General features: G+C 43.6%; 1 protein-coding gene across 1 annotated transcript in view; it reads right to left on the bottom strand.

Moving 5' to 3' along the window:
* The window catches only part of FRAS1 (Fraser extracellular matrix complex subunit 1), a 461,640-nt gene that overhangs the window by 19,194 nt on the left and 427,447 nt on the right, over positions 1-14,999 (bottom strand). The window contains exons 62-67 of the mRNA XM_081241677.1: positions 13,766-13,953; positions 12,037-12,312; positions 7,919-8,151; positions 5,560-5,720; positions 3,082-3,296; positions 63-213 (exon numbers count right to left, since the gene is read on the bottom strand). Of these exons, the coding sequence (XP_081097803.1) occupies positions 63-213; positions 3,082-3,296; positions 5,560-5,720; positions 7,919-8,151; positions 12,037-12,312; positions 13,766-13,953 (1,224 nt within the window). The remainder of the gene's footprint in view (positions 1-62; positions 214-3,081; positions 3,297-5,559; positions 5,721-7,918; positions 8,152-12,036; positions 12,313-13,765; positions 13,954-14,999) is intronic.

Here is a 14,999-nt window from a genome sequence, read left to right as displayed (position 1 = left end):
TTTTTTTCTTTTAATCTTGCTTGAGCGTAAGGTAAGACTCATTAAGATGTCAGTGGGTATACCTGTTCTCCAGAGAACAGTGTCATAGAAGAAGGAAAACTCCATCTCGGTGTGGTGCTCCAAGGAGGCCCAGCCCCTGGGGGCTGTCACATAGATGTAGGACACGTACAGAGGCACATGCACTGTCAGGAACGATTGAGCAGAGTCTCTCACCTGCCAAGCAAGCAGTGTGCACAAAGAGAAGGTTACTTCTCTCCGGCATGAAAAGTCATATGAACATCACATCTTGGTTCAATCTTCATTCTCTCAGTCACTTATTCAGTATTAATCAAGTGCCCATGATTGTGCCAGGCACCAGGCTAGGAACTGGGTCCTCAGCAGTGGAAAAAACCCCAAATCACTGCCCTAATGGAAGCTACAGCCTAGTAAACAGATACATAAGTTAAAAGATAAAGTAAATAAAGGGATGGGAAGTGGCCAGTGCTTCTTTAGATAAGATAATCTGGGAAGGCTTTTCTGAGGAGGTGACACTTAAACAAAAACACTTTTGAAGTGTGAGAGGCTTTGCCTACACTGTTCATTTGCTGGCAGCCTTGGCTGAGATTTTTCAGGCATCACAGTTATTCACAAAGGATCTGGGCAGATCTGGGATCTACTGTCAGCACACAGTCCCTGGCTGGCTGTAGTTTCCAGTGAGCTGTGGGAGAGCATGAAGCAACCCTAACTGGGAAGATGTCCAAGCCTGGATCCTTGGATGAACGTGAGGCTGACTTGGATGTTTTAGTGAGTACTTACATCTCCTCCAAAAGGAAGTAAGATCGTGGGATTTGGATATCATACCTATGAAACTTACCAACAGACAGCTCAGAGCTTCGCCTACTTGGATAATTTCCCATCCCATTCCATGCTTTGTTGAAATAATTTTGAAAAGGCAGCACATCACACATCCAAGGGAACCCTTTTCTAAAGGGGTTCCTGTTTTGCTATTAATTCGGCTGTGTAATTTTCATTTTACTATGCAATTAACAAAAACTCAATTGAAAGATAACAAAATATGAGCAGAAGCTTTCATGAAGAAGAGAACTGTGTATATGTGTATACGAGTAGGGGAGTTGGTTTATTCGCTTTTAGATGTGTTCTATATTTTCCTCCATAAATATATATTTCCTTTATAACCAAAAAGCTTAGTTTAAAACAATTTTATTTTGTCATTGGCCAAATGCTATAATACACTATGGAACGTACACACATTTTTTGTTTGAAAATACTTTACCTATGTAAAGTGTTTCCATGGGTAGTTAATGGAAAGAACCAAATGCTTTATCAGTATTTAGAACATCAAAACTTTATTTTTCCAAAGTATTCTTTCGTATTCAAAGTTGTCAGTTGGATTCCAAATTTCTCTGAAGACTCCACTAATTCCATATTCACTTAAAAATCTTTTGTGAAATGCCTTACTCTGTCTTCTTTTAAAAATTTCCAGATTTTATCTGGGTTTCACACCATGTCCTGTCCCCTTAATATACAGGTGTGACTAAATATGCTTGCCCCAATCTCATCATTGTTGATATTATAACCTCCATAAATTTTCTAGCTGACTGGCAAAATTAATTTTTCCTCTGTTTCTGTTTATTCTCCTTTAAATTCATATTACTTACTAATCCTTAAAAAGAAAACAACAGCCATTATATTTACTGCACAACTATTTCGTGCCAGACACTGCTAAATGCCTTCTCATTTGAGATTGAGACAATTTCAGATGAGGTTCAGAGAGGTTATGTCTCATCCAACTCTGCTGCTATTTGATAAAGAAATATGAACTAGGGCTTGGGTCTAAGTTCTATATTCTTTCTACCATATACCACCTGTGTCAACTATTTTTAAAGAAACAGACAACAGTGAAGTACTTCTGTGTATATATTCTTTCTCTATTGGTTTAAGAAGTAGGACATATATGATAAAAATTCCTTGTCTTTGTGATTTTTAAGGATATGCTGAATAAAAATATCCAGAACTGTAATTAAAGTCATGGAGAACAGAGAACACTAATTTTTGAGGGGCCAGAGGAGGAAACAATCATTTAGCTTTGCATTTTTGAAAGTGAATGTAGGTCACGCAATTGCAGAAACAGAAAGAAAACCTAAGAGTGCCTTAAAATTCTGTTCAATAGAGGGCGCTAGTATAAACAAAATGAGAGTTAACCAAACTGAGAGGCATCTCAAGGAATCAAAAGGAATTTTAACCAAGGAAACTTCTGTAAAATGATTACTCTAAGTCCCTCTACAGGTTCCCTTCTTACAGTGTGGTTAAACCTGATTTAAAGTGAAGAACAAACATCTGATTTTTAGTTCATTGAGATAACTACTCAAAATTGGGTAGAACCGATTTTCCCGTGAGGACGCATTAGCCTAGTCCCTTTGATATAACGGCCCTCCTATGACTATGACTTCTTGCTATAACATTTTTTTTTTTTTTTTGGTTACTGATGTTTAACGGCTATTAAACATTTTTAAAGTGTCTATTTTCACAAGGGTTGTCAGTTAGGCATAGGTTTGGAATAGGTATGAAAGCAAGGTGTTTTCAACAGTTTACCTTTCCAAGCTTGAGACAACAGTACTCTACTTGTCTGCGGAAAGACAGGGCGCTCCACCTGTCATTTGGACTCATTTCCCCATGTGGGGAGAACACAACGACTTAGTATTAACTTTCCCATCAAAGGTAGATCTTTTTGGCTTTCTAAAATATACCCAGAGGAAAAAACATATATACCTAGAGAAGTAAAACTATTAGCTTTTTATATAAATGACTGTGCCAGATAGTTAATTTTCTTCATCTTAATTTAAATATTTCCACATTAATTTTCCAGTTCACTGATTTAGAGGACTTTGGGGGGCTCACTCTGGCCACAGTGCTGCTAAGGGCTCTCTTGAGGGACTTATAAAGAAGACTCCCTTGGTCGGTGCAGTTCTGGGGGCGACAGGATGCAACGTGCCAGCTGAAGCGCTTCAGGAATGAACAAAGTTTCACAGGACACCCAGATGCACGCAGCCTTCAGACAGACCCCCCCCCCAGGGCACCCACCTGGAAGTCGGCAGTGACAGACCCCCCACAGACGTCAATTAACTCCGTCATGTCGTAATAGGCATCAAACGTCCAGACACAGCTCTTCAGGTTCAGGTGTTTGTAGAGCTGGATGGTCTTGGGCTCCCGCACGCTGGCATCAAACTGGAAGGGGCGGTCGTAGCCAGGCCCCAGGGCCATGCTGTCGTGGACCCTGTCGTCCAGGAACCCTGCCTCTGCAGGGGAGGGAGGAGCAAGGAACAGTAACTCAGTCTGTGGACTTGCCCTTTGCCCAGGAGCTGGGTAGGGAGAGAAGACGCATCCTTGGGACATGGGACAGCTTTCCCTCCACCTGAGACCATTAGTAGAGCAGCTCAGGGCTCCCAAAGCAAGGTTGGTGGGAATGCGAGGGGAGTTTGTGATCTGCCTCTTGTCATGTGCTAAACACAGTGACTGGGTTCACAGGCTCCTGGAAGAGGCTGCAGGAACCAGGGAAGAAAAGGTGAACAGATGAGACCAAAAATGAAGAAGCCAGAGCTCGGTGGCCCTGGTATGTCTAGGAAAAGAAAATACCCTGAAGCTCTGCCTCTCACACCCGGCCAGTCTGGTTCGATGCTTCACAATCAGTTCTTGAAGAAATGGATTTACTACACGGAGAATTTGTTGATGAGTTATTATCATTATTTATTTTTGAAAGCACAGTATTTAAGATCAAGTTATTTCATGATGAACTATTATTTTTAAAGACCAATTTAAAAAAAATAGCTTTTATGGAGAGCCAGCAAACAAACATCTGACTACCTCCCCTGCCTCTTATGGTTTCTGAACTCTTGGAGAAAAAAGTCTTAATTTTGTGTTAATGAGTAGATAGCTCGTTAATTATGCTTGACGAAACCTCCCCTGCTACAGGCAAAAATCATTGGATCAAATGCTGCCAAGCGTCTGAACTGGTCTAAATTAACGAAGACCTTTATGCAGCGGAGAGCTGAATACAGATACAATTTGAGAATATTAGGGTTAAAATTTGTACAGTACTCAAAGCAACTATAGAATTCTGAAAGAGCTGATGCATTTCTTAGAATGCTTGACACCAGCACCCAGCCCACTGCCCCACAAGGACTAAGGTCTCAATTAACATGTGTTGAATTTAATTGTGTTTGAGTAGGAAGAGGTGCAAACTTTCAGCCTATAAACATGGTATGTTTCTTTCACTAGCTTGCATAGGTGGACCAATTCAACGTTCATCTGTAGCTCAGTGATTTACAAATCATTTACACTCCACTAATTTCTACTGTATAAAGACCATCACTACCCAAAGTGATGCTTAAGGAATATGGAAGAGCACATGAATGCTTTTCTGTCTTCCAAAACACTGTTAAATGATTCATCAGCTGCGAAGGGAGGAAATGCACGCTTAGTGTGCACTTGCTATAAGGTGAATGGAAGTGGACAGGATTCTCTGTAAAGTAAAATGTCTGCCCCGCTGAACACGGAGATGCGCTACTGCAGCTGTCAGCTCCGTCAGGTCTGCAGCAGCTGCAGAGCCCGAGGTCACACTCTTGCTTGAGCAGTCTGCATTCAAGGACTGAGAGAGGTCGGGTAGAGAGGTCTGTCCATTGGGGCTGTCCCAGGACAAGCTTGACGGCTGGGCTCTCTCCAGAGCTCCCTGAAGAGGCGTTTCATCGGCTGCACTTCAGGCTGACTTCTCTCTCGTCCCAATCCTGCTTCCTCTCCTTCCCTTTAGGAGATGTGGGTCCCTAAATAAACATCTCACACCCCAAGCTCCACCTCAGCTCCTGTTCCCGGAGAACCATCCTATAACATCTAACATCTGCATGTGAGCTTTCTAAAATGCTGAGATGATGGGATTTTAGAGCACAGATCCAAACACGGGAGAAGGAAGGAGCTAAAATTTACCAAGACCGGCGCTTTAAAAATGTAGACGCACTTAATCCCCACCTTGATTGGTAGCAGTTGTTGTCCTCATGTTACAGATAAGAAAGCAGTTGGCTCACAGCTGTCCAGCTATTTTTTTTTTTTTTTTGTGGTACGCGGGCCTCTCACTGTTGCGACCTCTCCCATTGCGGAGCATAGGCTCTGGACGCGTAGGCTCATTGGCCATGGCTCATGGGCCCAGCCACTCTGCGGCATGTGGGATCTTCCCAGACTGGGGCACGAACCCGCGTCCCCTGCATTGGCAGGTGGACTCTCAACCACTGCACCACCAGGGAAGCCCCTATCCAGCTATTTTTTGTTCTGTTGTATAAGGAGCGGAATAGGGATGTTCAACCTGTCAGATTCCTTCCACGCTCCCTGTTTTTTCCTGTTCACTTCACTGTCCGAGCTGTCTGTGTTTGGTTGCTTGCTACGGAGGAAATCCACTAACCATGCAGATTTTGAGGACCAGAAAACATGAAAAGCAGAGTGCACTTAGCCATATCTCTAAGGGTCACTGCACTGGGCTGGGCTGGGCAAACCAGCAGGGGACTCTTCCCTTACCTGAGATGCCTCTCAGGTCACGGGTGGTGACGAGATTGGAGCAGACGTGCTGGTGTCTGTAGATGGACTCAGATAGTAGAAAATGCAAGTTGTGCAACGGCATGGTGGAGATAAGGGGCAGCATTCCATCCTGGTGTGGGATCTGCACGGAAATGTGGATTCTAAGGGAAAAAATAGGGTAGAAATCAGTGTTTAGGTGCCCGCTATAAGCAGTTAATATGGTACATTTCTTTCTCATAACTCAATTTGGCTTCATCAATGAATTTACCAGTTTTCCTTTTCTGAAGCTTTCCATGTAGGATTTCTCTCTGAACATGAGGGTATGATGTGCATGTAGGGTTATTCTCCTCTCCCCGGCCCCCAGGAGATCCTCCAGACTCAGGACTGATAGCAATCAAGAATCATAGATTTTTTGTGTGTGCGTGCAAGGAAAGATAACATCACGATCACAAATGACTTTATAGCTTTCTTCTGCTTTAAGTGGAAGCTTTGTTTCCTCACCAGCTAAAGCTGAGTGACTGACACAGGTATTGCTGCCCTCCTCTGTCACCGTGAGTGTCTGTGGAGGTTGCGGTCGCCGCGTATTTTTTTTTTTTAAAGTATTTGTGCCAAAAAGACATCACTGAGCTCTTAAACACTAAGGCCAGTATCCATACCCAGGAAAAAAGCCTACAAATAGTAATAAACCACTATTCATACGGTCTCTCCCCAACTTAAAGAGCCTTCCCTCCCCTCTCTGCCTGCAGTCCAACAAGGCCACCAGGCCTCAGTGGCATCAATCTGCAGTAAGCTCTGCCTTGATCTACATCCTTCCACATGTAGGTGCCTCTGTACCAGGAAATCTGTAACTTATTTATATTGGCTGCTATTTCTTGTGTGCTTTCAGACTCTTGTTTATATTGCCTCTCCACTATGAGGGCAAAGGACCATTTCCTTCCCTTCTTTTGTTTCTCCAGAGCCTGTAGTACACAATTCTAAATAAGATATGAGCTTAATAAATATTGGTTAAGACCGCAACACAACAGAACTGTACTTAGGGGCTGCCATTTTTCTCACTGCACAAGTTTAAATTTTCAGCATGTTTATTGAGGGTGCGTTTTGAGTTTTTACAGCTTGCCTCCCAGAAAAAAGACTCACGTTTTAAAGAGGAATCAGAACCTCAGAACATGAACCGGATGGGTCTTTTGCTAGGAAGGGGTCAGTAGTAACCCTGGGCACTTCTGTTATTGCTTTTTAACAAAAATAAATTTCATTCTGTTAGAAAAAAAGGATTTGCATATTCTTGGCTCCATGTTCAAATCTTTTTTTCATGCAAATGAACCTCTTTCTCTGAACTCAGTTGCTCATAAAGGCACACGCATAAATACTATGAGGTTTAATGAATATGTATAACCTACACAAATTCTTTTTTTTTGCATGCAAAAATGAAAGCATCCATTTTCCAACAAAATCATAGTGGCACAGGGAAAAAATAAAAGCACATCTGTCCATTGACTTACAATTTACACAGTGTTATTACTCATTTGCTCACTGGATACTTAGTGAGTGCCTCTTGGTTGCCAAGAAGCACTGTTCTAGGCAGAGGGGATGCAAAATAAACAGTCATGTTCCCTGCCATCATCATCTCCTGGGGCGACAAGGAGAGAATGAAAAATAATGCTCTGAGAGAAGCAGACATGGGTACCAGAAAAGCTGGAAGGAAGAGCTTCCAAATTAAATTGGGGGAAATGATGGAAAAGTTCCTAGAAGAGATGCCATGGGTTAGATAGAGTGGGACAATCGGATTTAACGACGCTGAGTGGAAGGGAGCGGGGGAGAGTTGGAGCCAGGAGTAGACACACGGCGGAGGTATGCCACCTAAGAGAGTCTGAAGCCCTGGGGAGTTACACGTGATTCCCTGTGAGTGGCCTGGCAGGTGAAAATGACAAGGTGAGGGAAATGAGGCTAGGAAGGTAACAAGGGGCCAGATCCTAGGGGGCCTTCAAAGAATATAAACGTTTTCTGAAGCACTCATCACCACTATTCTTTTTTTTTTTTTTTTTTTTTTTGCGGTACGCAGGCCTTTCACTGTTGTGGCCTCTCCCGTTGCGGAGCACAGGCTCCGGACGCGCAGGCTCAGCGGCCACGGCTCACGGGCCCAGCTGCTCCACGGCATGTGGGATCTTCCCGGACCGGGGCACGAACCCGTGTCCCCTGCATCGGCAGGCGGACTCTCAACCACTGCGCCACCAGGGAAGCCCCACCACTATGCTTATTTTGCAGAAGCATCACTCATTGATCTGTCCCACCCAGAAAACACAGAAAGCATAGCTGGAGACTCTCTCTGCCATCTCCTCGCGGAAGGCACCACCTGCCTGACCTGTTGGGATGTTCCTTGTGTTTGACGTCCAGGTATTTCAAGTTCGCGATGAAGGACTGAGCCTGGAAGCCTCGGGCTGTCCCAGCCACCACCGGGGTGTGGCAGATCGCACTGCCTGTTCCGATGGTAACAACGTTGCTCCTTAAGGGGGTCCCCACGTGGCCCACCTTGTCCACAGCCTTGGCCACACAACGTACATGGAACCTCCGGCTGAAGTAAATGCTGTCCAGGACCTACCAGGAAGAATAAAGCACCTCAGACGTGTACACTACTTCAACAGCTCCCCACACGTACCTTCTGGGTGATATGCCACCCCAATTCTTGGTACAAGGTAATCTGTGAAGACTATTGTCGACTGAAAAAAAATGCACAGCCTAAAAGTTGAGAGTTATGTTTTATTCGGTGGGCAAAACTAAGGACTTAAGCCCGAGACACAGCATCTCAGGTAATTCTGAGAGACCTGCTCCTAAGGGGCAAGGCGGGTGGGGGGAGCCAGGATATAGAGAGTTTTTGCAACAAAAGACCAGTAGTCCAAACATCCAAAGATTACTCTTAAGTAAAGAAAACCAGATACCTCAAGTTAAGGAATTGAGCACTTTCCTATGTATGGGAAGATGCACGGGTTTAGGCTCACTGAAATCATTCCTTTGATGTGCACCTCAGCTGTCTGGGGCCAGTATCCTGTGTTTTCTCATCCCGAGTCTCCTCAGGGTGCACCATCGGCTATAGTGGCTGATGGCTGCAACATCCTTTGTTTACTGACAGGGCAGGCAGCATTCTTAGTCCACACCATCCCCCATCCATCCCTCCATCTGTCCATTTATCCATCTACCTATCCATTGATCTATCCATCCATCCATTCATTTACCACATAAGTATTGACCTTCTACCAGGAGCCAGGCACCAGGCACAGAGCAGTGAGCACATAGAGCCTAAGGTGGTAAGTTAGGTAACCAGCAAGTTGACAGATGTGGGGCAATAGCCCAGACATGACTAGGTCCCTGTGACAGTTGTTCTCTTTATATATTAGGTTCAGCATAAGAACCACTTAACTGGTTTTCAGCACTTCCAGCGAGGCTGGTTGCCTCCAAGTCACTTTCGCTGAGGGCACGGTATCAGGATACAGAGGAAAGATACTTCTTTTCTAGGGGTTCTTAGTTTTCTTTCCTCTCTAATTCTATTCCCTCCCTCACCTCCCACTTAATTACTACACATGTTGCAAGGGTTACAATAACATGCAGACTTGTAGTTGAGAACTTGGCCTCTGATACCTACTGGCCTTTTTTAAAAAATAGTAACTTTATTATTTTTTTAACTTTTTATTTTATATTGGCGTGTAGTTGATTAACGATGCTGTGTTAGTTTCAGGTGTACAGCAAAGTGATTCAGTTATACATATACATATATCTATTCTTTTTCAAATTCTTTTCCCATGTAGGTTGTTACATAATATTGTGCACCTACTGGCCTTTGAAAGTCTTTCTACAGATTCTCTCATGCTCCCAGACATACAGAATCCATAAGAGTGCTTAACCCAATGTATGCAGAGGCAACATAGGTCACCAAAACTCTCTAGGTTATGAGTGCATAGACATAGGGAAATACATAACAAGAAAACCGAATTAGTAGTTGTGTGTGCCATAGACCTCCCACAAAGCAATCATACAAACTTATAAATTCTACTCATGGAAACAATTTTCACTGAAATCCATTAAAAATTAAAAATGGAAGATTTTTCCATTAAAATGTTTTAATTAGCTGCCAACCCTTTATTTATTTATTTATACATGGACTTCGTTCGGAAGGGATTTGAGGCACCTTACAAAAATGCATACAGTAGAATGGTATTAAATAAATAACTGAAGAAATGAAGATAGAGGAAAGGAAACAGGGGTAAAAGTATTAGTCACCAATACATTGCAAGAAGGAAAACTGAAACATGAAGTAAAATCATAAACTTGGTACCTGTTACAAATGTATATTTGGCTCAAATCAGACGAAACCCCTTCATGGTTTTGTTGAACAGAGAATTAGATACTTATGAAACAATAGGCTGTCTTGCCATTTACACTTTTAATAATAATAAAGAAGATAACTTAAGTTCAAACTAGGTTATATTGTAGAAGAATGAATATTCTGGCCTTTCTGATTAAGCTGTGCCAAAGACAATGGACATGAAGGACCTGCTTTATCCGAGGCCTCCCATGTACATCTAACAGCTCTCCTCCACTAGGGCCCCATCCACATGAGGCACTTCTTAAAGGGAGAACAAACTGTGGGTTTGTAGGGAAAAATCTAGAGAAATTCAGCCGGAAGGAAATTTCTGATTTCCAAACTTATTAATGGCACTCATTTCACCCAAAAATTACTGAACACTTACGATGTGCCAGATACTCTGTGGAGCCTGACTCTCCACTGCTTACAGCTCTTCCTCTGAAGAACTTCATTGGCGTGACGAGCAGAGTCAGAGTAAGGGACTGTTTCCTGAGGTCGGGAGAACCACCACTGTTCACTGCTCTCTGATGGTGGCAGGCGTGTGGGTCTGGCCTCCTAACTCGCTGAGGACAGCAACTGCATTTGGAACCTCTTTTCATGTCCTCTCACAGGGCTTTGAAAAATGCTGATGGGCTTCCCTGGTGGCGCAGTGGTTGAGAGTCCGCCTGCCGATGCAGGGGACGCGGGTTCGTGCCCCGGTCTGGGAAGATCCCACATGCCGCGGAGCAGCTGGGCCCGTGAGCCATGGCTGTTGAGCCTGTGCGTCCGGAGCCTGTGCTCCGCAACGGGAGAGGCCACAACAGTGAGAGGCCCATGTAACGCAAAAAAAAAAAAAAAAAAAAGAAAAATGCTGATCACTTAGCAAGCATCCTCTCATTTTGTTTAATAACTGGTCCCTACTATGTGCCATCAATGTGGCGGCTATTTTGGGATGGATATACAAGTGTGGGAGAACCCTCGGTCCGTGTCCTTAAGGAATTTATACCCTACTCCTTACTGAATGGTTTAAGAGATATGAAAAGAACAGTAAATCCTTAATTGTACCTACCTGGGATCTTTGACTTACTTCATTTATAGATCACTTTTATTTTTAATTTTTAAAAATATTTTTTAATTTTATTTTTTTATACAGCAGGTTCTTATTAGTCATAAATTTTATACACATCAGTGTATATATGTCAATCCCAATCGCCCAATTCATCACACCACCACCCCCACCCCCCACCACTTCCCCCCCTTGGTGTCCATATGTTAGTTCTCTACATTTGTGTCTCAATTCCTGCCCTGCAAACTGGTTCATCTGTACCATTTTTCTAGGTTCCACATATATGCATTAATATACGATATTTGTTTTTCTCTTTCTGACTTACTTCACTCTGTATGACAGTTTCTAGAGCCATCCATGTCTCAACAAATGACCCAATTTCGTTCCTTTTTATGGCTGAGTAATATTCCATTGTATATATGTACATGTACATATATATATGTACATCTTCTTTATCCATTCGTCTGTCGATGGGCATTTAGGTTAATTCCATGACCTGGCTATTGTAAATAGTGCTGCAATGAACACTGGGGTGCATCTGTCTTTCTGAATTATAGTTTTCTCTGGGTATATGCCCAGTAGTGGGATTGCTGGATCATATGGTAATTCTATTTTTAGTTTCTTAAGGAATCTCCATACTGTTCTCCATAGTGGCTGTATCAATTTACATTCCTACCAACAGTGCAAGAGCGTTCCCTTTTCTCCACACCCTCTCCAATACAGATCACTGTTATATATCTGATGTGTCAATGACCTTGTCAAGTGGATTAAGTGGACTTGGTATTTTGTAGATAGGAAACTGAGACTCAGCAGGTTAAGTGAACTCGTAACATCATGTAGTTAAGAACAGACAGAATCAAGGTTTGGAAACAGGTTGTCTGAGTATCAGCCTAGTTCTCTTTCTACTACACCATATTATCTTTCCTTATATGTAAGAATAAAAAGATTGTGTGTGTACTCTGTGTACCTGCTTATTTGTTTATTTTATACCAAATGCCACGCAGGGACCTTAAGAAATTTGATAGAGTTGGAGTAACAGAGAGAAACGCCAGGTCTCTCCCTCCGCAAACAGACCTACCATGTGGTTGACACTGGTGAATGGCGTGTTGTCAGTGATGGTCTCAAAGGGAGACCGGGCCCCATTGCCATCAGTGGGGGTGGCCACTTCCCAGCTGAACTGCACGGACGTCTGGTTGATGCCAGCCTCATGGCAGCGCTCCTTCATGATGGCATACTTGGGGAAATGGGGGTCGCAGGGGGTGACACAGACCAGCGGGTAGCCCGGGGAGGGGGATTTCTTGACTCCCTCCTTGGTAACCTCTTCCACATGGTCATAGTCAGCAAGTGTGACAACCTGCAAAGGAGCAACAAAGCTTCAGCCCGGGGTGGGTATTGGAAAGGTCAGAGAAACAAGGCTCCCTTCCCCAGAGATTCAGGAGATCACTTAACTCCTAGGGGTTCTTTAAAATATAGCAGAAGTTTTAACAATGCTTGGCCAGGCGTCCCTAAAAGATACTGCAGATCTTTAATGGTGGAGAACATCTTCCTCCCCCGTGAGCTAAAAGCTTTATTATCTTATTGGTCTCATTCCTAATTCAGAGCCCTATCACTCATGTGAAAAATACTCTCCCCTCCCCCCATACACAGTAACCAAAACTATATCATAAACGGCAGTTACTAGTTTAAAGTTGCATTAAATTATTCATGGTATGCAGTAGCACATTTGGCATAACAGGAGTAAATAAAGGTAGTATATTTCTTCCATGGTCAAAGAAGAGACACGTGCTGAAATGATCCTTTTACTCTATGAGACTAGTCGAGGGAGGTTATAAGACTTATTAAGACTAGCTCATTATCATGGGTTAAATTCTTGGCAACCTCTACACATTTTCCTCCTAACTGTGAAGTCGGTGCATTCATTCTGTTCATCCCCAAACTGGGAAACATGGTGGTACATTTCTGCAGATACTTAATTCTTTGCATGTGGTGAGTATGTAGGATAATAGATATGGGGTAATATTCCTTTTTTACTCTTCTAGGTCCCACCAAAGAAATGAGACGATCAATTGTATTGCACCTTCTGTCTTTATCAGACTAAGGTCTCAGTATGGTTTGGTCTCACTCTTATGTCAAAACAAGGTTTCTCATCCTTGGCACTACTGACATTTGAGCCAGATAATTCCTTGCTGTTGGCGTTGTCCTGTGTATTGTAGGATGCTTAGCAGCTTCCCTGACTTCCACCCACTAGATGTTAATGGCACCTAGTGTGACAGTCATGACAACCACAGATGTCACCAGACATTGCCAAGTGTTCCCCAGAGGTGATGGGAGTGAGGGATTTGGGGGAAAGGACAAGAGCCCTCACTCTTGGTTGAAAATCACTGTGTTACGGGGAGGGGGAAGGGTAAGCTGGGACGAAGTGAGAGAGTGGCATGGACATATATACACTACCAAATGTAAGATAGATAGCTAGTGGGAAGCAGCTGCATAGCACAGGGAGATCAGCTCGGTGCTTTGTGACCACCTAGAGGGGTGGGATAAGGAGGGTGGGAGGGAGGGAGACGCAAGAGGGAGGGGATATGGGGATGTATGTATATGTATAACTGATTCACTTTGTTACAAAGCAGAAACTAACACACCACTGTAAAGCAATTATACTCCAATAAAGATGTTAAACAAAAAAAAAAAGAAAAGAAAATCACTGTGTTAGAAAAATGAAGATGTGCAGAATTGGAAGTCCTGCTTCTCTCCAGTTCTTATCTAATTACTAGGACATAAGCAACGATCCTTTGGGTTGAGAGACTCACAATGGGCGGCGCTGGCAGGATGAGGCTCCCTGACACCTCCTGGTCTAGAATCGTCACTGTGGCAGTGGTCATATCACCAAGAACAGCTTCCACTGGGTCATCCGGGCCAAGGACTAGGGAGAACGATTCATGCCACTCCCGGTCTTCATTGGACAGGATCTCAACTTTAAAGAAGATATGATCCACACCTTCGCCAAGAACAGAACAAAGAGGGAAAAGGTTCTCATTAGTGACCTACTTTAAGACAGTGCAGGTTGGCACTGCTGAGGCTTTAGGTTGAAATATGCCCTTTCCTTTCAGAGGTATCCTATCAATGTAGTGGCTGCTTATCACGTTAGCCCCATCTCAAGTGAGAAATCTGTTTTCTTGGCCAAATTCCACCTGTGGTGGAGGCTCAGTACTGCAGATTTACTATGCAACACCATATGAGGATTAATGGCCCCTGCCTGACACTAGCTGGTGGTTATAAAAATCTGTGATCCAAAATACACTCCACCCTGGCTATGAGGTTTTTTGCCTAACTTTTCTTTCCCCTTTACATTTAAGCATGAGCCCCTGTGTGGCTGAGTGCTTGCACACCATCCTTCAAAGCTGTCTCCTGGGGACCAATAGCTCAAGGGCTACCTACCAGGCCATTTCTGCAAAGACAATAATGTGAAGGTTTGGCAGCCTGGAATGGGGAGGGTTAAGAGTTCAGAAACTCCCTTCCTTTTCTGTAAAGTGATTCTCTGAAGGTGCAGGTATCTCAGGCAGTAGTCAAAGTGCCCTCTTCCTCTCCTATAGACATCTGGGCTAGGTTACTTCTAAGACCTGCCTTTCCCCCAGATGCTTATGCAGAAAAGGAAAAAGCTAAGACACTTGGAAGAGAGGTCCTTGTGAGGATGTGGAGGAAGGGCACCTACCTTCCCTGTAAACACGAATCAGACGCATATGGGATGGAGCCGAAAGCCCTCTGAAGCTCCAGTGGGTGACAGGGACATACAGAGACCGCCCCCCTCCATTTCCAAGGGAGTCATTTTCTCCCTCCACTTGCTAAGACATCTCTGAAAAGGCCTTCTATCACTTTTGCCCACTTCTGGCTACATCACACATGGTGCCAGGCTCTATAACAGCCTTTTCACCTTATACTGCTCCAGAAAGTTCTGGGAAAAAGCCAAGCATACAATTCAACTCCTCCTCTGTCTCATTCCTTCCATTAAATAAATATATCAGACAGTTAAACAGCTGGTTGTGA

The sequence above is a fragment of the Mesoplodon bidens genome (assembly GCF_964165515.1).
Source record: "Mesoplodon bidens genome assembly, chromosome: 1".
NCBI classification, from domain to species: domain Eukaryota; kingdom Metazoa; phylum Chordata; class Mammalia; order Artiodactyla; family Ziphiidae; genus Mesoplodon; species Mesoplodon bidens.
The sequence above is the reverse complement of the archived record's forward strand: the minus strand, read 5'-3'. Positions and strand labels throughout refer to the sequence as shown.